This window comes from Salmo trutta, chromosome 16 (assembly GCF_901001165.1).
Source record: "Salmo trutta chromosome 16, fSalTru1.1, whole genome shotgun sequence".
Taxonomy (NCBI): domain Eukaryota; kingdom Metazoa; phylum Chordata; class Actinopteri; order Salmoniformes; family Salmonidae; genus Salmo; species Salmo trutta.
The window spans coordinates 37,432,253-37,455,615 of record NC_042972.1 but is presented as its reverse complement, the minus strand read 5'-3'; the positions used below and the strand labels follow the sequence as shown (position 1 = coordinate 37,455,615).

The window sequence follows — 23,363 nt, the reverse complement described above, 5'->3', positions numbered from 1 at the left end:
AGAAATTTGTGGAGTGGTTGAAAAACGAGTTTAAATGACTCCATCCTAAGTGTATGTAAACTTCCGACTTCAACTGTATATACAGGGGTTACCAGTACAGAGTCAATGTGCAGGGGCACCAATTATTCAAGGTAATTGAGGTAATATGTACAGGTAGGTAGAGTTAAAGTGACTATGCATAGATTATGAACAGAGAGTAGCAAGAGTGGAAAAGAGGGGTTTGGGTAGCTTTTTGATTAGGTGCTCAGGAGTCTTATGACTTGGGGGTAGAAGCTGTTAAGAAGCCTCTTGGACCACGACTTGGTGCTCCAGTACCGCTTACCGTGCGGTAGCAGAGAGAGCAGTTTATGACTAGAGTGGCTGGAGTCTTTGACAATTTTTAGGGCCTTTCTCTGACACCGCCTGATATAGAGGTCCTGGATGGCAGGAAGCTTGGCCCCAGTGATGTACTGGGCTATACGCACTACACTCTGTAGTCCCTTGCGGTTGGAGGCCGAGCAGTTGCCATACCAGGCAGTGATGCAACCCGTCAGGATGCTCTTGATGGTGCAGCTGTAGAACCTTTTGACGATCTGAGGACCCATGCCAAATCTTTTCAGTCTCCTGAGGTGGAATAGCCTTTGTCATGCCCTCTTCACAACTGTCTTAGTGTGCTAGGACCATGATAGTTTGTTGGTGATTTGGAAACCAAGGAACTTAAAGCTCTCAACCTGTTCCACTGCAGTCCCGTCGATGAGAATGGGGGCGTGCTTGGTCCTCCTTTTCCTGTAGTCCACAATCATCTCCTTTGTCTTGATCATGTTGAGGGAGAGGTTGTTGTCCTGGCACCACACAACCAGGTCTCTGACCTCCTCCCTATAGGCTGTCTCATTATTGTCGGTGATCAGGCCTACCACTGTTGTGTCATTGGCAAACTTAATGATGGTCTTGGCGTCGTGCCTGGCCATGCAGTCATGAGTGAACAGGATGTACGTACGGCCACTGTGTGGACGACGTCATCGATGCACTTATTGATGAAGCCAGTGACTGATGTGGTGTACTCCTCAATGCCATCGGAAGAATCCTGGAACATATTCCGGTCTGTGCTAGCAAAACAGTCCTGTAGCTTAGCATCTGCTTCATCTGACCACTTTCTTATTGCCCGAGTCACTGCTGCGTCCTGCTTTAGATTTTGCTTGTAAGCAGGAATCTGGAGGATAGAATTATGGTCAGATTGCCAAATTGAGGGTGAGGGAGAGCTTTGTACGTGTCTCTGTGTGTGGAGTAAAGGTGGCCTCGAGTTTTTTTCCCTCTGGTTGCACATTTAACATGCTGATAGAAATTAGGTAAAACTGATTTTAGTTTCCCTGCATTAAAGTCCCCGGCCACTAGGAGCGCAGCCTCTGGATGAGCATTTTCCTGTTTGCTTATAGCAGTACACTGTACAGCTCATTGAGTGCGGTTTTATTGCCAGCATCGGTCTGTGGTGGTATGTTGACAGCTACAAAAAAATACAGATGAAAACTCTCTAGGTAGATAGTGTGGTCTACAGCTTACCATGAGATACATGAGCAAAACCTTGAGACTTCCTTAGATTTCGTGCATCAGCTGTTGTTTACAAATATGCATAGGCCGCCGCCCCTTGTCTTACCAGAGGCCGCTGTTCTATCCTGCCGAAAAAGCTTAAAACTCGCCAGCAGTATGTTAATCATGTCATCTTTCAGCTACGACTCGGTGAAACATAAGATATTACAGTTTTTAATGTCCCATTGGTAGGATATACGTGCTCGTAGTTTGTCTATTTTATTACCGATTGATTGTAAATTGGCTAATTGGACCGATGGTAAAGGTAGATTACCCTCCTTAGAAGGCTCCCAGACCGTCGCCCACAATGTCTCCGTCTTTTCCTCCTGCAAGTGACGGGGATGAGGGCCTTGTCGGGTGTCTGGAGTAAATCCTTCCCGTCCGACTCGTTGAAGAAGAAGAATTCCTCCAGTACGGGGTGAGTAATCGCTGCTCTGATATCAAGAAGCTCTTGTCCGGTCATAAGACACGGTGGTAGAAACATTATGTGCAAAAAAACATACACAATAGCACAATTGGTTACAGGATCGTAAAACGGCAGCCATCTCCTTCGGCGCCATTATTATTCTCTACATCTACACTGATTGAAGTGGATTTTAACTGATAATAAGGGATCAAGCTTTCACCTAGATTCACCTGGTCAGTCTATGTCATGGAAAGAGTGAGTGTGCTGTGGAGTGTGAGGGTGTATATACTATACTCACATCGCTCATAAGGCTCTTAAAGACCACCAGCTCAGCCTTCAGCCTCTCCACCTTCTCATTCAGTTCATCCTGGATCTCCTCTGACTCCTGGGCACTCTGAACACACACCACACACACATGCACAGATTTGCACAATTCAAACACATGCCCCAACCACATACACTCAAAGACATGCAGCAAAATACCAACACACTTTCTTATTTACCATATTAGAGAAAGCATGTTATTGAATATGGCCCCAATCTATATTTGTACAAGTATGCAGTGGGATAAGTAGTAAAGATGGATTATGGACATTACAGTAGATGCCCAGGGGGACCACATAAAGAGTAAATCACACTACATAATCAACTGATATTATTTGTCAAATGACTATTATAATGCAGACCTCCTGTTTCACTTCCATGCTAAACAATATCTACCTGTGTCACCTCAGAGAGGTTAGAGCACCCCAGGGAAGTCTGCTCTCTTCCAGTGTTCTGCTGACCCATAATCCAACACAAACACATACGCTGCCTTTGATCGATTTGTCTGTTGACGGTGGTGCAGAGAGAGGGGGGATTGCTACTGTACTAGCACCTGCTGAGGCTTTTGATGTTGCATAGGGAGCATGGTGCCTGCCTTGGGCCATGATACTGCAAACTGGTGTAACGATGAGGCACGGGGCATAGTGGCGAGACACGGATTTCCAGGTTTGCTATGGGGGCCATCCAGGTCACCAGCGTCTATGTAGGTTTTCTGACATACATCTACCAGATAGTGATGGGGGAAAAAAATCTATACAGTTACATATCAAGATATTAATTTAGACAGTATCACAGTATCAAATCACAATACATATAGAATAGAATCACATAATATCGTATCGTGAGGTCCCTAGCAATTCCCAGCCCTACTACCTGACTATCTCGGGCCAAATTCTGTTGACACACACCCGCTCAAGACATTATGGATATGAACAGACCATAAGAAATGAAGGATGGTGGCATGTACAATAAGTAATGGTCATTTCCACGTAAAAGGACCCATGAGCACCAACATGTGAAGTTCATAGGAGCATGTCAAATTGGGTGTCAAACGAAAGATAAGGAAGAGGAAGAGCTCGGTTTTGTTGTTTTAAAAAGTTTGTTGTTTTGAAAGTGTATTGGAAGTAGCTAGCTAACTTTTTTGTTTGGATCCCGCGACGTAGTTGGCATCAGTTGTTGGGACTGCTAGTCTCTGTCCAGTGATCCCGTAGAACAAGGACGGATCTGAGGAGCTTTTTGGCATTATCAAGCTAGCTGGATTTTCTTGAGGGCTTGAACGCAGCCCGTGACGCGGTTAGCCATTGTGGCTGGGACTGCGGATTGTCCCAGGTTTGTGGCTGTCTAGATCCCCGCTGTTTGTTGTTTTCAATCTTTCCCATGACCTGCCCTGTCTGGAACTGTGAGGATTAACAGCATAACCTACGTCGCTAACTACCATGACAAAGACCAAAGCCGGCGGAGACCAAAGTACCGTTGAGGACAGTGGTGTCTCTTATCACACGTGAAGGATCTTTTAAATGAACAAAAATAGTTCTACAAGCAGTTGCTACAATAACAAGAAAATAGCTTCAAGTGCTTTGTGCAAATACTGGTGAAATCAACTAATAAAATAATGGTGACTTGACCAGAGAGGTCCAGCACCTGAAGAACAGTTTGCAGTTCTCCCAAGGTCAGCTCGATGAGTTGAAACAGGAGAACGGCAAGATGACAGCAATCTGTAAGTCATTGAGAGAGGACATCATTTCTGTATGTGAATCCATGATAACAATGACAGATAAATCTGATTATCTCGAGGGACAATCAAGGCAGAATAACATGGTTGTGGACGGAATTGCAGAATCCCCACATGAGACCTGGAGTGTTATTGAAGTGTTGTTGTTGCAGGTTCACTTGGGACATTTAAAGCCTTTTCTTTTGGGGTGTTGTTATAGGCCACCAAGTGAGAACAGTCAGTGTCTAAATAATATGTGTGAAATGCTTGATAGTGTATGTGATGTAAACAGAGAGGTCTACTTTCTTGGGGACCTGAATATTGGCTGTCCTCTCAAGAGGAAGCTTCTTACTGTAACCAGTGCCTGTAATCTGGTTCAGGTTATTAATCAACCTACCAGGGTGTTTACAAACACTACAGGAACAAGATCATCCACAAGTATTAGTCACATTTTTACTAATACTGTAGAACTTTGTTCTAATGCTGTATCTGTACCCATTGGATGCAGTGATCACAATATATTGGCTATATCCAGGAAAGCCAAAATTCCAACAGCTGGGCATAAAATGGTGTATAAGAGATCATACAAAAGATTTTGCTGTGACTCTTATGTGGATGTTGTTAAAAATATTTGTTGGTCTGATGTGATTAATGAGGAGCATCCAGATGCTGCAACTATGAAATTGCTTCTTCCAATTATTGATAAACATGCACCTGTTAAGAAACTGACTGTTAGAACTGTTAAGGCTCCATGGATTGATGATGAATTGAACAACTGTATGGTTGAAAGAGATGGGGCAAAAGGAGTGGCTCATAAGTCTGGCTGCATATCTGACTGGCTGACTTACTGCAAATTGAGTGACTAAACTCAACATAAAAGAAGAAGAAACTGTTTTATGAAGCCAAGATCAATAATATAAAGAATGATAGAAAAAAAACTTTAAATTCAATTATGGGTAGAAAGACAAATTCAACTCCATCTTTCATCAAATGAGATGGCTTATTCATCACAAAACCATTTGATGTGGGCAATTATTTGAATGATTACTTCATTGGCAAAGTGGGCAAACAGTGAGCCATTGGATTCATGCATAAAGAAACAAATAATGAAAGAAAAGCACTGCAAGTTTGAAGTTAGTGTGGGAGAGGTGGAAAAATTATTGTTATAGATCAATAATGACAAAGTTCTTGGCATTGACAACTTATATGGAAAGTTACTGAGGATGGTAGCTGACTCTATAGCCACTCCTATCTGTCATATCTTTATTCTGAGCCTAGAGGAAAGTCTTTGTCCTTAGGCCTGTAGGGAATCCAAAGTAATTCCGCTACCCAAGAGTATAAGCTTGCTGTCAGCTCTTAGCAAACTGTTGGAAAAAATGGTGTATGACCAAATGCAATGCTACTTCTCTGTAAACAAATTAATGACAGTCTTGCAGCATGCTTATAGAGATGGGCACTCAACATGTATTGCACTGACACAAATTACTGATGATTGGTTGAAAGAAATTGATAATAATAAGATTGTCGGAGCTGTATTGTTAGATTTCAGTGCAGTCTTGGATATTATTGACCGTAACCTGTTGTTGAAAAAACATACACTACCGGTCAAAAGTTTTAGAACACCTACTCATTGAAGGGTTTTTCTTTATTTTTTCTATTTTCTACATTGTAGAATAATAGTGAAGTCATCAAAACTACAAAATAACATATGGAATCATGTAGTAACCAAAAAAGTGTTAACCTCTATGGGCGTCCCACCCTAGTCAACAGCCAGTGGAATCCCGTGGCGCGATATTCAAATACCTTAGAAATGCTATTACTTCAATTTCTCAAACATATGACTATTTTACACCATTTTATAGACAAGACTCTCGTTAATCTAACCACACTGTCCGATTTCAAAAAGGCTTTACAACGAAAGCAAAACATTAGATTATGTCAGCAGAGTACCCAGCCAGAAATAATCAGACACCCATTTTTCAAGCTAGCATATAATGTCACAAAAACCAAAACCACAGCTAAATGCAGCACTAACCTTTGATGATCTTCATCAGATGACACTCCTATGACATTATGTTATACAATACATGCATGTTTTGTTCAATCAAGTTCATATTTATATCAAAAACCAGCTTTTTACATTAGCATGTGACTAGCATGTGACTAGCATTCCCACCGAACACTTCCGGTGAATTTACTAAATTACTCACGATAAACGTTCACAAAAAACATAACAATTATTTTAAGAATTATAGATACAGAACTCCTTTATGCAATCGCGGTGTCAGATTTTAAAATAGCTTTTCGGTGAAAGCACATTTTGCAATATTCTGAGTAGATAGCCCGGCCATCACGGGCTAGCTATTTTGACACCCACCAAGTGTGGTACTCACCAAACGAAGATTTACTATAAGAAAAATTGGATTACCTTTGCTGTTCTTCGTCAGAATGCACTCCCAGGACTTCTACTTCAATAACAAATGTTGGTTTGGTTCCAAATAATCCATAGTTATATCCAAATAGCGGCGTTTTGTTTGTGCGTTCAAGACACTATCCGAAGGGTAAAGAAGGGTGACGTGCTCGGCGCGTTTCGTGACAAAAAAATCAAAATATTCCATTACCGTACTTCGAAGCATGTCAAACGCTGTTTAAAATCAATTTTTATGCGATTTTTCTCGTAAAAAAGCGATAATATTCCGACCGGGAAACCCTGTTTTCGTTCAAAGACGAAAAAATAAAAACATGGTGTCGGCTCGTGCACGCGCCCCCAGTCTCATTGTTCTCAGATCGACCACTATCCAAATGCGCTACTGTTTTTCAGCCATGGCCTGCAAAGTCACCATTCAACGTTCTGGCGCCTTCTGAGAGCCTATGGGAGCATTAGAAAATGTGACGTTATGCCAGAGATCCCCTGTTTTGGATAGAGATGATCAAGAAGGCCAAGAAATAGTCAGAGAGAGTGCTTCCTGTTTGGAATCTTCTCAGATTTTGGCCTGCCAAATGAGTTCTGTTATACTCACAGACACCATTCAAACAGTTTTAGAAACTTTAGGGTGTTTTCTATCCAAATCAAACAATTATATGCATATTCTAGTTACTGGGCAGGAGTAGTAACCAGATTAAATCGGTTACGTTTCTTATCCGGCCGTGCAAATACTGCCCCCTATCCCCAACAGGTTAACCTGTTAAGGACAGACGCCGTTCCGCCTGCGGAACCCCTAGCCAACAGCCAATGGCATCGCACGGCGCGAAATACAAAACCAACTAAAATACCACAATTCAATTTTCTCAAACAATCAACTATTTTACACCATTTTAAAGACAAGACTCTCGTTAATCTAACCACATTGTCCGATTTCAAAAAGGCTTTACAGCGAAAGCAAAACATTATATTATGTCAGGAGAGTACCCTGCCAAAAATAATCACAGCCATTTTCAAAGCTAGCATATATGTCACAAAAACTAAAACCACAGCTATATGCAGCACAAACCTTTGATGATCTTCATCAGATGACACTCCTAGGACATTATGTTATACAATACATGCATGTTTTGTTCAATCAAGTTCATATTTATATAAAAAAACAGCTTTTTACATTAGCATGTGATGTACAGAACTAGCATACCCACCGCAAACTTCCGGTGAATTTACTAAATTACTCACGATAAACGTTCACAAAAAACGTAACAATTATTTTAAGAATACAGAACTCCTTTATGCAATCGCGGTGTCAGATTTTAAAATATCTTTTCGGCGAAAGCATATTTTGCAATATTCTGAGTAGATAGCTCGGCCATCACAGGCTAGCTAATTTGACACCCACCAAGTTTGGTGCTCACTAAACTCAGAATTAATATAAGAAAAATTGGATTACCTTTGCTGTTCTTCGTCCGAATGCACTCCCAGGACTTCTACTTCAACAACAAATGTTGTTTTGGTTGGAAATAATCCATAGTTATATTGAAATAGCTCCGTTTTGTTCGTGCGTTGAGGTCACTATCCGAAGGGTGACGCGCGATCGCATTTCGTGACAAAAAATGTCAAAATATTCCATTACCGTACTTCGAAGCATGTCAAACGCTGTTTAAAATTTATTTTTATGCTATTTTTCTCGTAAAATAGTGATAATATTCCAACCGGGCGACGTTGTATTCATTCAAAGACTGAAAGAAAAAAATGGAGCAGTCTCGTGGACGCGCCTCTCCAGTGTCACTGTCCCCAGGCAGGCAGTAACAAACAGAGCTGCTGTACTTAGCCCAGAGACTGCAGACCTCTCATTCCACTTTCTGGCGCCTTCTGAGAGCCAATGGAAGCCTTAGAAAATTTTACGTTACAGCACAGATGCTGTATTTTCGATAGAGAGGCTACAGAAGGACAATAAATTGTCAGACAGGGCACTTCCTGTATGGAATCTTCTCAGGTTTTGGCCTGCCATATGAGTTGTGTTATACTCACAGACATCATTCAAACAGTTCTAGAAACTTTAGAGTGTTTTCTATCCAAATCTACTAATTATATGCATATTCTAGTTTCTGGGCAGGAGTAGTAACCAGATTAAATCGGTTGCTGCAGAGGATGTTCATTAGAGTTACCAGCCTCTGAAATTGCAGCCCAAATAAATGCTTCACAGAGTTCATGTAACAGACACTTCTCAACATCAACTGTTCAGGGGAGACTGTGTGAATCAGGCCTTCATGGTCAAATTGTTGCAAAGAAACCACTACTAAAAGACACCAATAAAGAGAAGAGACTTGCGTGGGCCAAGAAACATGAGCAATGGACATTAGACCGGTGGAAATTTGTCTGTCTGGAGTCCAAATTTGAGATTTTTGGTTCCAACCGCTGTGTCTTTGTGAGACGCGGTGTGGGTGAACGGATTATCTCCGCATGGGTATATCCCACCGTAAAGCATGGAGGAGGAGGTGTGATAGTGTGGGGGTGCTTTGCTGGTGACACTGTCTGTGATTTATTTAGAATTCAAGGCACAGTTAACCAACATGGCTACCACAGCATTCTGCAGCGTTACGCCATCCCATCTGGTTTGGGCTTAGTGCGACTATAATTTGTTTTTCAACAGGACAATGACCCAACACACCTCCAGGCTGTGTAAGGGCTATTTTACCAAGAAAGGAGAATAATGGAGTGCTGCATCAGATGACCTGGCCTCCACAAACACCCGACCTCAACCAAGTTGAGATGGTTTGGGATGAGTCGGACAGCAGAATGAAGGAAAAACAGCCAACAAGTGCTCAGCATATGTGGGAACTCCTTCAAGACTGTTAGAAAAGCGTTCCAGGTGAAGCTGGTTGAGAGAATGCCAAGAGTTTGCAAAGCTGTCATCAAGGCAAAGGGTGGCTATTTGAAGAATCTCAAATATTACATATATTTTGATATGTTTAAAACTTGTTTTTCAACCACTCCACAAATTTCTTGTTTATAAACTATAGTTTTGGCAAGTCGGTTAGGACATCTACTTTGTGCATAACACAAGTCATTTTCCAACAATTCTTTACAGAAAGATTTAACTTATAATTCACTGTATCACAAATCCAGTGGGTCAGAAGTTTACATACACTAAGTTGACTGTGCCTTTTAAACAGCTTGGAAAATTCCAGAAAATGATGTCATGGCTTTAGAAGCTTCTGATAGGCTAATTGACATAATTTGAGTCAATTGGAGGTGTACCTGTGGATGTATTTCAAGGTCTACCTTCAAACGCAGTGCCTTTTTGCTTGACATCATGGAAACATCAAAATAATTAGCCAAGACCTCAGAAAAAAAATTGTAGACCTCCTCAAGTCTGGTTCATCCTTGGGAGCAATTTCCAAACGCCTGAAGACACCACATTCATCTGTACAAACAATAGTACGCAAGTATAAACACCATGGGACCACGCAGCCGCCATACCGCTCAGGAAGAAGACGCATTCTGTCTCCTAGAGATTAATCGTACTTTGGTGCGAGAAGTGCAAATCAATCCCAGAACAACAGCAAAGGACCTTGTGAAGATGCTGGAGGAAACAGGTACAAAATTATCTATATCAACAGTAAAACGAGTCCTATATCGATATAACCTAAAAGGCCGCTCAGCAAGGAAGAAGCCACTGCTCCAAACCCGACATAAAAAGCCAGACTACGGTTTGCAACCCCACATGGGGACAAAGATCGTACTTTTTGGAGAAATGTCCTCTAGTCTGATGAAACAAAAATAGAACTGTTTGCCATAATGACCATCGTTATGTTTGGAGGAAAAAGGGGGAGGCTTGCAAGCCGAAGGACACCATCCCAACCGTGAAGCATGGGGGTGGCCGCATCATGTTGTGGGGGTGCTTTGATGCAGGAGGGACTGGTGCACTTCACAAAATAGATGGCATCATGAGGCAGGAAAATTATGTGGACATATTGAAGCAACATCTCAAGACATCAGTCAGGAAGTTAAAGCTTGGTTGCAAATGGGTCTTCCAAATGGACAATGACCCCAAGCATACTTACAAAGTTGTGGCAAAATGGCTTAAGGACAACAAAGTCAAGGTATTGGAGTGGCCATCACAAAACAATGAGCTCAATCCTATAGAAAATTTGTGGGCAGAACTGAAAAAGCGTGTGCGAGCAAGGAGGCCAACAAACCTGACTCAGTTACACCAGCTCTCTCAGGAGGAATGAGCCAAAATTCACCCAACTTATTGTGGGAAGCTGGTGGGAGGCTATCTGAAACGTTTGACCCAAGTTAAACAATTTAAAGGCAATGCTACCAAGTACTAATTGAGTGTACGTAATCTTCTGAATGTGATGAAAGAAATAAAAGCTGAAATAAATCATTCATCTCTACTATTATTCTGACAGTTCAAATTCTTCAAATAAAGTGGTGATCCTAACTGACCTAAAACATGGAATTTTTACTTGGATTAAATGTCAGGAATTGTTCAACTAAGTTTAAATGCATTTGGCTAAGGTGTATGTAAACTTCCGACTTCAACTGTATGTCTTATTTCATAGTTTTGATGTCTTCACTATTATTATACAATTTAGAAATGAGTAAAAATAAAGAAAAACCATGGAATGAGTAGGTGTGTCCAAAATGTTGTTTGGTACTGTATATATAACATTTTTGGGAGTGGCAGCAACAAGTTATCGGGGAAACACTGACACTACTCTACTATTCTGTGCTGTACTCTACTGGGGCCTCATTTATCAACCATGTGTAAATGTCTTTCTAAATTCTGGCGTAAGTGGAGATTCTAGGATTTGCATGCGTCACAAATTATTGGGATTTATCAAACTGTCGCACGCAACATATATGCATGTTTTCATTGATATATCAGAGCTATATTATATTATTTTTGATTCACACAGTCTCCTTATGTCACGTCCTGGCCAGTATAAGGGTTAATTGTTATTGTAGTTTGGTCAGGACGTGGCAGAGGGTATTTGTTGTATGTGGTTCGGGGTGGTGTGTTTGTTGTAGGGGATTTGATTTATGTATTCCAGGGTTTTTTGGGCACTGTTCCTTGTTTATGTATTTCTATGTTGATCTAGCTGGTTGTATGTCTATGTTTGGTTAAATGGGATTGGGACTCTCAATTGAAGGCAGGTGTTGTCTATTTGCCTTTGATTGAGAGTCCCATATATTAGGGTGTGTTTGTCTTTTGTGGGAGATTGTTTGTGAGCACTGCGTTATTGAGCCTGCTACACTGTTGTGAGTCGTGAGTATCATTTATTGTTTTGTTTTTCCTGTGGGTGCTTTTCGGTTTTTCCCATTAAAAGAATGAGTATCCACAACTCTGCTGCATTTTGGTCGTCCTCTCTGCAACACCACGACATAATTCGTGACACCTTATATTATATTTATGTGGTCCTGAACGACCACTACCATCCCACCTAGAAAACGCCCTCAATTCACCTTCTATGGTAACAAAAACAACCTAATTTGTGTATAATTTGGAGATGTTGGAACTGTGCCATGACAGTTCCTGAAAGAAAGTGCAATGGCAAATTTGATCACATTTCTGTAGATGTGTGGGCAGAATGTTTGTGACTTTTCCAAACAAAAAATGCATGCAGCCTAGTGAATGCCAAACACTGTCCATGCATTCTGCAAGATTGATTGTCCTCTAACAATTTTAAAGTAAATGCTGCAGCCCACACTTCTATGTAAAATACTAATTGTTGTTCAATATTTTGTTTATCAATACATGATTGTGTTTCTATCTCCTGCCTTAGTATAGGCTCAAATTAAATAGGCTAGGCTATGATTTTCACACTCCTAATCCTATCGCACATTAGCACTGGAGCGTACCTATACTGACGCATACTGTAGGCTACTGTCAAGGCTACCGGTCTATTTACTTCAGAGCATGCTTCGCTATTGAATGAGCGAATTAACATTAATTGTTGTGTAGACAGAATAATTTCAACCAATTATGTCAGCAAAGGAGAGGCATGTCCTGCAATATGATTATGATTTAGGCCTATATAATAAAAACAAAATAAATATACTGTATTAGACGACATGCTGCCATGCAATCTCCTTACCATCAGCAAATGCATGTGTTTTATCATTAGGCCTACATTTTAATGTTTTTATTAACTTACCACTATTATAATTCCTGTGCATCAAACACCTCCCATTTCCCCCAAACGAACAATATGTCTATTTGCTTGCAATAGAGTTGATCAACCTTGTAGAAGTTGTGCACGCGCATGGTTTGAGTGGAGATATGTGCACTTTCCCTTCAAGTTCAAAATGGATAAATACCAACCTTTGCGGGAAAACTAAAGCACGCAATGTTTAGAGTATTTTTTTGTGTCCATAAACCATTGACAAATGAGGCCCCTGAGCTCTACTGTGCTTGCTGTAATTTGATGTCAAAACTTGTGAAACATACACCATGATTGGTTCAGATTTGGTCCGGTCCAGACAAACCAAAATTGGTCTTGGTTGGGGGCAAAGCTCATTAAAATAAGTTCCAGTGTGTAGAATAATACCCAAATATGCACAGGAGGATATTGCATGTTAAAACCTTAGTGTACCTATTTAGGATACATCACCATGAAGAGGATGACATGTATATCCATAATTATCTATTTCTGTGTAGTACAGATCAGGGACCCATGATGAAATTCCGTTACCGCAATTCCGTTAACAGGTGTAAATCCGCTTAACTTACTGTAGTTCAATAACCAAAATAGATTTTTTCAAAGGCAATGTGTCATGTCATGGCTGACACCCCATTCCTTCTGCAGACATCATTGAATCTTAATTCGGTTACCAAACTTTGCATCTGCACAGTTCTTCCAGTAAATGTGTTTTTGTAAAATATTATATGTAAATTGTTAAAATTATTACTTTTGCATAGAGTTGTATGGTTTGTTAAAGTTTGAAATCAATGGTTTTTGTTTGGCATACATTTTAAGTGAAACATCTCAGCGCAAGTGAGTTTCAGCACAATTCCGTTATGGTGGAATTGCCCTGATTCAAAGGATGCAGCTGTGGGGCTTACATTTTCTGTCTTTATGACAATAACCATCTGAAAGGCATTATACAGTAGTGAATAAAGTACAATTGGATCTTGAGATGAAAGTGAAATGATGTTATGGTGAAGGTCCATTTATTTTATGTTGAAGGTGAATTGATGGTTTATGTCTACTCACCTCCTGCATGGATTCCACCAAGGACTCCAGCTGCTCTCGTCTGTTTAGCTCCTCTTCCCATCTACAACACAGAACACATGGAGGGTCAGTTACCTGCACTTACTTATACTTACATTTGAAATACAAAATAGTCTAATCCTCAAGACCAATGTTCAAACTTAGACGTCAAACAGTGTCAAGGTTCTGGCCTAATGCTTCTAAAAATGTTAGGAATAACCGTGCTCATGGAGCTCTCAACTAGCCTTAGTATTGTTTAATATGCCATATAGCCCTTTGAGGTATCAGTGTGAACAGAATGTCACAGTTAGTAAAGACACTACATGGTCGGAGTCTCCCCGTCCCAGCCTTGGCTTTAACCTTTACCTTGACTGTAACCTGAACTCTGTCTCCCACTACTGCCCTATACACTTCCCACTGGGTCTTTGATTACAACAAAGGACAGGAGGTTCCATACAATATACTGTATGTATATCACCTAGAAAAACAAATGATCACTAAGTTTTTGCAACAAATTGCTTGAGGTTCCTCCAGATTGGACCTCTGTTTTATGTTTACAAAAGAGATTCATTTTACATACATTTTTTACATTTTAGTCATTTAGCAGACGCTCTTATCCAGAGCGACTTACAGTAGTGAATGCATACATTTCATATTTTTTATTTTTTTCATGAAGATTCCATGAAGTTGACAGCATGTCTCAATTGATATAATGTCTTGGCTCTTTAAACAGGCATCTATCTACCAGGGTCTCATCATTACATGGAATTCAGTGGCTAACATCAATGGAAGAAACATTCCTTCCATCCTAGTCACAGAAGGGGAAGAATCATCCTTCCATCCTAGTCACAGAAGGGGAAGAATCATCCTTCCATCCTAGTCACAGAAGGGGAAGAAACATTCCTTCCATCCTAGTCACAGAAGGGGAAGAAACATTCCTTCCATCCTAGTCACAGAAGGGGAAGAAACATTCCTTCCATCCTAGTCACAGAAGGGGAAGAAACATTCCTTCCATCCTAGTCACAGAAGGGGAATAACTGAGCATCTGTTGTATCTATTGTTGCTAAAGCTTGGGCAAGAACTTGAAAATGAATGTCAGTATATCTGAACTCTAAAGAGATTAATGTATTAAATATTTTTAAATATTTAACTAGTCAGAAATATGAATATGTTTACTCAAGAAAATCTTCAGAGTTATTGTTTGTATAAACCAACTCCTTACAGGAATAGTCAGAAGAGACCATGATAAACTTGAGAGTAAATGAACTGCCCGACTCTCTCACAGTCACAACCGTTACTCATAGCCTATGGTTAGCAGGGAATCGTTCTCTCAGTTGACTGGTCATATCTTCTTGGTTACCATAGCATGCCAGTAGACTTGTGTTGAAATAGAAATAGTGACACAATGGGTTATAAGCCACTTTTAGCCTGAATTACAGGCAGTTATAGCACAGGCCTGGTCAGTATCTCCAAACTAGACTCTGACTGCTACATTGTCTAAGGATAGAAAAAGGGGGCATACCGAGGCACAGCATGATTCCCTAAACAGAGTGGAAAGTGAAAGAATAGACAGTAAAGTCGTTCATCAGTATGAGGTAAGCCACAGTGTCAGACAGCAAACGTGACTAAACGACTTTATGGGCTATCAAACAAAATAATGGTAATTTCCTCCCTCCCCCAGCTAACTCTCATGCCTTGCTCCACCAATGTGAGACAGGGGGTGGGGGCTGTGACCAAGACACCAAAGAATGCTGGCACATTTTGTCTGGTCATGCCCTCACTATAGCAACAGGACCAGAGACAGAAATACTCAAGTAAAAATCATTCCACACCGAGTTAAATACTTTTTTCAGATCTCCTCTCTTGATCTAAAAGCAATTTTCTAGAATTCACCATTGAATGTAGAGTAAACAACATACAGTCCATCACTAGAGAGTCTTCTATCTGACCAACCTTCCTTTGTTGCTTTCGGAATCCACTAAATGTAGGCGACACTGTCTTATTAGCTAGAGAGAAGTATCCCTGGCTGGGCGGTCTCCAGCTCACATTTGATTGAAGCATTGGTTAAAAAAAATGCTGGCACTGCTGCTTTACTGTGTCCAAGAGCAGGATGTTTCCCAAGTAACACAAAGGTCATTGGAGTTCAGAACTGCATCACATCCACCCTCTGCAGACAGAGGAAAACAGTCTGTCATAGCATCTGCATGTGCTCCGCATCACCTACAATCTACAGTGCCTTCAGAGAGTATTCATACCGCTTGACTTATTTCACATGTTGTTGTGTTACAGCCTGAATTCAAAATGGATTAAATAAATACAAAAAATCTCAAACATCTACTGTGGCAAAGAAGGCGGCCGAGTGATAAATGGCAGATATGTGAGGGCAGAACTAATAAACGAGCTCTGCGCTCTCACTAAAATGGCCACCCCGACCAGAACTACAGATCACAAAATGGCCGAGATGTGTGGGGGGGAGATGTGGGGCAAAGAAGGGGGCCGAGTGATAAATGGCAGATATGTGAGGTCAGAACTAATAAACGAGAGTTCGTAATTCAGACGGATGCCTCAGAGGTCGGCTTTGGAGCCATGCTCTCCCAAGAGGGAGAAGGGGTTGAACACCCCATCCTGTTTTTAAGCAGGAAGCTGGAACCATGGGAGGCCAACTACTCAGTCGTTGAGAAAGAGGCGCTGGCAGTAAAGTGGGCTCTAGAAAGACTGAAATACTACCTGCTAGGGCACCACTTCACCCTCAGTGACCATGCCCCACTCACCTGGATGCGTAGGGCTAAAGAGAAGAAGGCTCAGGTTTTTGAGTCTTCAACCGTTTCACTTTGACTTAAAACACAGAGCAGGGAAGGAAATGTGGATGGGTTATCCCGCATACACGCCCATTTTGCTGCGGTAGCCCGACCTAGGGGGTCGAATCTAGGGGGAGATGTGTGGCAAAGAAGGCGGCCGAGTGATAAATGGCAGATATGTGAGGGCAGAACTAATAAACGGGCTCTGCCCTCTCGCTAAAATGGCCATCCCGACCAGAACTACAGATCACAAAATGGCCGACCACCAAAACCACAACTCCCAGAAGCAAGGGGACTGTCCAGAAAGTGGGGCCGACCCACAAATAAGGGGTCAAGACAAACCAGGAAGAGAGAGAGGAAGGGGCTCGGGGATCTGTGAACCATAGAGAAAGTGACAATATATATGTTGGCTGGATTTACCGTGTATGACCTGGACTGATTGGACTGACTTGTTAGCGTTTGGACCTGGACCTACCGAGAAACAGATTTGTTTACCGAACCCTGCTATCCTTGACCTCGCCTGCAGCCTGGGTGGACCAGGACGGAGAAACCAACACACAGGTACTGTCCTGTTCGAAATAACTCTCCTTCTGGGGTGATTTTGGTGACGGTCTCCCGCTTAATTTGTGACAAACTCTCTTAACCTTGAATAGGTTTGTCACACTACACACAATACCCCATAATGACAAAGAGAGAACATGTTTTTAGACATTTTTGCACTTTCATTTAAAATTAAATATAGAATTCTCAGTTATATACAGTACCAGTCAAAAGTTTGGACACCTACTCATTCCACGGTTTATCTTTATTTGTACTATTTTCTACATTGTAGAATAATAGTGAAGACATCAAAACTATGAAATAACACATGGAATCATATAGTAACCAAAAAAGTGTTGAACAAATAATATATTTTAATATATAAATATATTTTATATTTGAGATTCTTCAAAGTAGTCACCCTTTGCTTTAATGACGGCTTTGCACAATCTTGGCATTCTCTCAACCAGCTTCATGAGGTAGTCACCTGGAATACATTTCAATTAACCGTTATGCCTTGTTAAAAGTTAATTTGTGTAATTTCTTTACTTCTTAATGCATTTGAGCCAATCAGTTGTGTTGTGACAAGCTAGGGGTGGTATACAGAAGATAACCTTTTTTGGTAAAAGACCAAGTCCATATTATTGTCACCCCCTGATCTGTTTCACCTGTCTTTGTGCTTGTCTCCAACCCCCTCCACGTGTTGCCCATCTTCCCCATTATCCCCTGTGTATTTATACCGGTGTTCTGTTTGTCTGTTGCCAGTTTGTCTTGTTTGTCAAGCTAACCAGCGTTTGTCCTGTCAGCTCCTGTCTTTTCCCAGCCTCTCTTTTCCTCGTCCTCCTGGTTTTTGACTCTTGCCTGTCCTGACCCAGTACCTGCCCGCCTGACCACTCCACCTGTCTCTGAGCCTGCCTGCTGTCCTGTACCTTTGCTCCTACTCTGGATTATCGACCCCTGCCTGCCTTGACCTGTCATTTGCCTGCCCCTGTGGTTACAATGAACATTGTTACTTCACACATTCTGCACTTGGGTCTTACCTTGATTCCTATTAATTATGGCAAGAACAGTTCAAATAAGCAAAGAGAAATGGGAGTACATCATTACTTTAAGACATGAAGAACTTTGAAAACAACAAGAACTTTGAAAGTTTCTTCAAGTGCAGTCTCAGAAACCATCAAGCGCTATGATGAAACTGGCTCTCATGAGGACAGCCACTGGAAAGGAAGACCCAGAGTTACCTCTGCTGCAGAGGATAAGTTCATTAGAGTTACCAGCCTCAGAAATTGCAGCCCAAATAAATGCTTCACAGAGTTCAAGTAGGAGACACATCTCAACATCAACTGTTCAGAGGAGACTGCATGAATCAGGCCTTCATGGTCAAACCACTACTAAGGACATTCACATTCTTATCGACAGACTCAACAGCCTTGGTTTCTCAAATGACTGCCTCGCCTGGTCCACCAACTACTTCTCAGACAGAGTTCAGTGTGTCAAATCGGAGGGCCTGTTGTCCGGACCTCTGGCAGACTCAATGGGGGTGACACAGGGTTCAATTCTCAGGCCGACTCTTTTCTCTGTATACATCAATGATGACGCTCTTGCTGCTGGTGATTCTCTGATCCACCTCTACGCAAATGACACCATTCTGTATACTTCTGTCCCTTCTTTGGACACTGTGTTAACTAACCTCCAGACGAGCTTCAATGCCATACAACTCTCCTTCCGTGGCCTCCAACTGCTTTTAAATGCAAGTAAAACTAAATGCATGCTCTTCAACCGATCGCTGCCCAACCATCCAGCATCACTACTCTGGATGGTTCTGACTTAAAATATATGTGGACAACTACAAATACCTCGGTGTCTGGTTCATATTCGTCACCAAACCCACTGGCTCCAGGTCATCTAAAAGTCTTTGCTAGGTAAAGCCACGCTTTATCCCAGCTCACTGGTCACCATAGCAGCACCCACCCGTAGCACGCGCTCCAGCAGATATATTTCACTGGTCACACACAAAGCCCATTCCTCCTTTTGGCCGCCTTTCCTTCCAGTTCTCTGCTGCTAATGACTGGAACGAACTGCAAAAATCACTGAAGCTGGAGACTCATATCTCCCTCACTAACTTTAAGCACCAGCTATCAGAGCAGCTGACAGATCACTGCACCTGTACATAGCCCATCTGTAAATAGCCCATCCAACTACCGCATCCCCATACTGTTATTTATTTTGCTCCTTTGCACTCCAGTATCTCTACTTGCACACTCCTCTTCTGCACATCTATCACTCCAGTGTTTAATTGCTATATTGTAATTATTTCGCCACTATGGCCTATTTATTGCCTTACCTCCCTTATCCTACCTCATTTGCACACACTGTATATTGACTTTTTCTATTGTATTATTGACTGTATGTTTGTTTATTCCATGTGTAACTCTGTGTTGTTGTTTGTGTCACACTGCTTTTGCTTTATCTTGGCCAGGTCGCAGTTGTAAATGAGAACTTGTTCTCAACTAGCCTACCTGGTTAAATAAAGGTGAAATAAATTAAATAAAAAGGACACCAATAATAAGAAGAGACTTGCTTTTGCAGTTTTACTTTAGTGCCTTATTGCACAGGATGCATGTTTTTGAATATTTTTTATTCTGTACAGGCTTCATTCTTTTCACTCTGTAATTTAAGTTAGTATTGTGGAGTAACTACAATGTTGTTGATCCATCCTCAGTTTTATCCTATCACAGATATTAAACTCTGTAACTGTTTTAAAGTCACCATTGGTCTCATGGTGAAATCCCTGAGTGGACTCCTTCCTCTTCGGCAACTGAGTTAGGAAGGACACCTGTATCTTTGTAGTGACTGGGCGTATTGATTGATACACCATCCAAATTGTATTGATTACTTCACCATGCTCAAAGGGATATTCAATGTATGCTTTGTTTTTTAAACACATCTACCAATAGGTGCCCTTCTTTGCGAAGCATTGGAAAACCTCCCTGGTCTTTGGTTGAATCTGTGTTTGAAATTCACTACTTGACTGAGGGACCTTACAGACAATTTTACGTCTGGCTACAGAGATGAGGTAGTCATTCAAAAATCATCTTAAACACTATTATTAAACAGAGTGAATCCATGCAACGTATTATGTGACTTGTTAAGCACATTTTTATTTCTGAACTTATTTAGGCTTGCCATAGCAGAGGTTGAATACTTATTGACTCAAGACATTTCAGCTTTTCATTTTTTATTCATTTGTAAAAATGTCTTAACATAATTCCAATTTGACATTACGGGGTATTGTGTGTAGGCCAGTTACACACATCTAAATGTAATCAATTTTAAACTTTGGCTGTAACACAACAACGTGGAAAAAAGAAAAGGGGTGTGAATACTTTCTGAAGGCACTGTAAGTACAGTAGTATGTCACTTCCCAGATGGGCACTAGGCCATTTCCTTTACACTGTGTGCATTGATGGAAAAGGACCCATAAGTAAGCATTACACTCTTAGCCTACACTTGTTGTTTACAAAGCAAGTGACAAATACAAATTGATTTGATTTGTGGTATAACTGGAGTCTAAAACTAATTACTGTATTCTGCCAAGCAACATTGGAAATGGTAATGTGACAAAGTTGCTCCATCACTTCTAGGTTATAGAAAGGTTCTGTGTAGTGATAGCAGTCATGAGACCTGTCCCTGGAAACTAAGGCATCCAAATAAACATTCCACATCGGAGGTATTCTGTCTCCTGCCATAACCCCGCTCCCAAAGGATTGTTGAATGAGTTTGACCTTTTAGCTGGAGTCTGTGAACCAACCTGGAGTCTCCTTACAAGGACAAAGACAGCAGGAGACTATTAGCCTGACTGTGTCATTCCATAGACCTCTGTCTGTGTGAGACCAGATGCCTGTTATCTAGTCAGACTGCTGAAACACAACTAGAGTACACTCTGGATTCATATTCATATCCAATATAGGTTACATAAACAATGTATACATACATTATTTAATTTGAGTAACCAATCAATTCAATTACTTAAATAAAAAATGGCTGATACAGTAAAATGGTTCCAAACAAAGATAAAATAATGCAGTTCTGGGCAGACCTAGGCAGAGATTCTCGTATGATTTTACCCTGCTGAACAATTTAATTACAAGGCAAGGCCTGCCAACGTACATTCCCTCCCAGTGCGGTATGCCTAGGGAGTTTCATTTGCACGCGAGCCGTTTTAATCCTTTATTTATCACTCTGCCCCAGGACACAGAGATTATCACTATTACCTGCAGATGTAGGATCTTAATTTGAGCCAGTTTGCTACAGCAGGAAAATAATCCCGCAGAAACAGTAAATCTGAATTCTTATGAGGATTATAAAAATGTCCAGTAATTATAAGGTTTGATAAATATATCATTACGGCAAATAATTAGGAATGATTAATAAGGGGAAATTCTCAGCAACAAAAGATTGATCACATTAAGATCCTACATCTGTAGGAAGTATGGTTTCTCCATCTGATGATCAACTCTTTGTTTTTTTGGCGGTTTTTGTTGCTGTTAGAATGACATTTTATAGGGTGCAAATAAGCTTTTTGAAATTTTCAGGTATTAGAATGTTAAATGGTCTGATCTATTATGGCTGCTCTGCATTGTTGAATGGAAAATGCTCAAAGGATAGGGCGATTTCTGCTTGTGTCAACCCATTCATTCCCCAAGTAAGGCCATATCCAAGTAACTAGTCAACCTTTTCCCTGTAAAGCTCTGGCCAACCTTTCACTCTGAGAAATAATTCACTGTAAAAAAGCCAATTTAACCAATTTCTTAATCAATGTTAATCTGTGAGTTGAGTGGACTTCAAAAGGATTGAAGCTAATGTGTCCTCTAGAGTCTAAGGCACAGTTCAGACAACGAATTTATGGGAAGTCGAACTGAATAGAAATTGAAAACAGGCTGGCATGGTTAAGAGCTTTTCTTGACATATCGATTGGTTTCATACAACCGATCTCAACACTGCAGAAGACTTCCTCATTGGTTTTGGGTCAAATTCAGGCATAGCAGCGACCTCTCACAGAAGTCATCCACCTGCAAATTCGAGACCATGATTGAGCTTCTGTTGTGGGTGTGGTAGCTAAGCAACCTTAATTTGCATGCAATTAACATACTGTGTGTATTGATATGGATTACCATTTCTCCCGACAGTGGATGAACTGCTTTCTGGCATGCTACATGAAACGGTGGCGTGCTTCACCCGCACCGCGCCGAAAGAGTTCGGCAGCCTCTACCACTATCATCTAAAGTCAGATGAGGTGCACTTAACAGTTTCAAACGGCACTCTATCCCCACTCTTTCAAAGAGAAAGTGACATATTTTTGGTTTGAAGTTTCTGTCCTACATATTAGAAAGCTCAGGAATGTATAATTTTTTAAAAACCGTATAATGACGTAGAAATACCCTATTCACTTCCATAACTTTTTCAGCCCGGTACTGAGTTATCTTCAGATTTAGTCTTGTGAGGCTTGTGGGCAGTGTAGAACAAAACAACCAACATGCACATGTTCGTGAGAGTCTCAGCTTTTGATGGTGGGGTCATATTAGCCCCAACCATTCGGACGCTACAGACAGAGGTTGGCACATTGGTGGTACCAACTTCAGACGAGTCCCGTGAAGCATGTACATGTTCGTGAAGGTTTCAGCTTTCCATAGTGGGGTCCAGTGGCAGCTCGTCCATTAGTGCATTAGGGGTGGTGAACCACTTGTGATTGGTCCATAAAGTATTTTGGAAACAAATTACACACTGAGTATACAAAACATTAGGAACACCTGATCTTTCCATGGTATAGACTGACCAGGTGAAAGCTTGATCCCTTACAGATGTCACTTGTTAAGTTCACTTCAATTAGTGTAGATAAAGGGTAGGAGACAGGTTAAAGAGGGATTTTTAAGCCTTGAGACATGGATTGTGTATGTGTGCCATTCAGAGAGTGAATGGGCAAAGCAAAAAAATGAAGTGCCTTTGAACGGGGTATGGTAGTAGGTGCCAGGCGCACCGGTTTGTGTCAAGAACTGCAACGCTGCTGGGTTTGTCACGCTCAACAGTTTTCCATGCGTATCAAGAATGGTCCACCACCCAAAGGACATCCAGCCAACTTTACAGAACTGTGAGAAGAATTGTAGTCAACATGGGCCAGCATCCCTGTGGAATGCTTTCGACACCGTGTAGAGTCCATGACACAACTAATTGAGGCTGTTCTGAGGGCAAAAGGAGGGGGGTGCAACTCAATATTAGAAAGGTATTCCTAATAATGTTTGGTATACTCAGTGTATTTATAGATGTCAGATCTTAACTTGATCACTCTTTTGACACAGAGAATTTTCCTGCTGCA

General features: G+C 41.2%; 1 protein-coding gene and 1 long non-coding RNA gene across 7 annotated transcripts in view; one reads left to right on the top strand and one right to left on the bottom strand.

The window, feature by feature from the left end:
• The window catches only part of LOC115150693 (intermediate filament family orphan 2-like), a 79,759-nt gene that overhangs the window by 8,515 nt on the left and 47,881 nt on the right, over positions 1 to 23,363 (bottom strand). For all 6 annotated transcript variants that reach the window (XM_029694222.1, XM_029694223.1, XM_029694224.1 and 3 more), the window contains exons 2-3: positions 13,656 to 13,716; positions 2,268 to 2,363 (exon numbers count right to left, since the gene is read on the bottom strand). In XM_029694222.1, the coding sequence (XP_029550082.1) occupies positions 2,268 to 2,363; positions 13,656 to 13,716 (157 nt within the window). The remainder of the gene's footprint in view (positions 1 to 2,267; positions 2,364 to 13,655; positions 13,717 to 23,363) is intronic.
• Positions 11,669 to 15,131, top strand: LOC115150697 (uncharacterized). Its single transcript, XR_003867146.1, has 3 exons — positions 11,669 to 11,707; positions 13,629 to 13,739; positions 14,386 to 15,131. It is a non-coding gene; the product is annotated as an uncharacterized LOC115150697 (long non-coding RNA).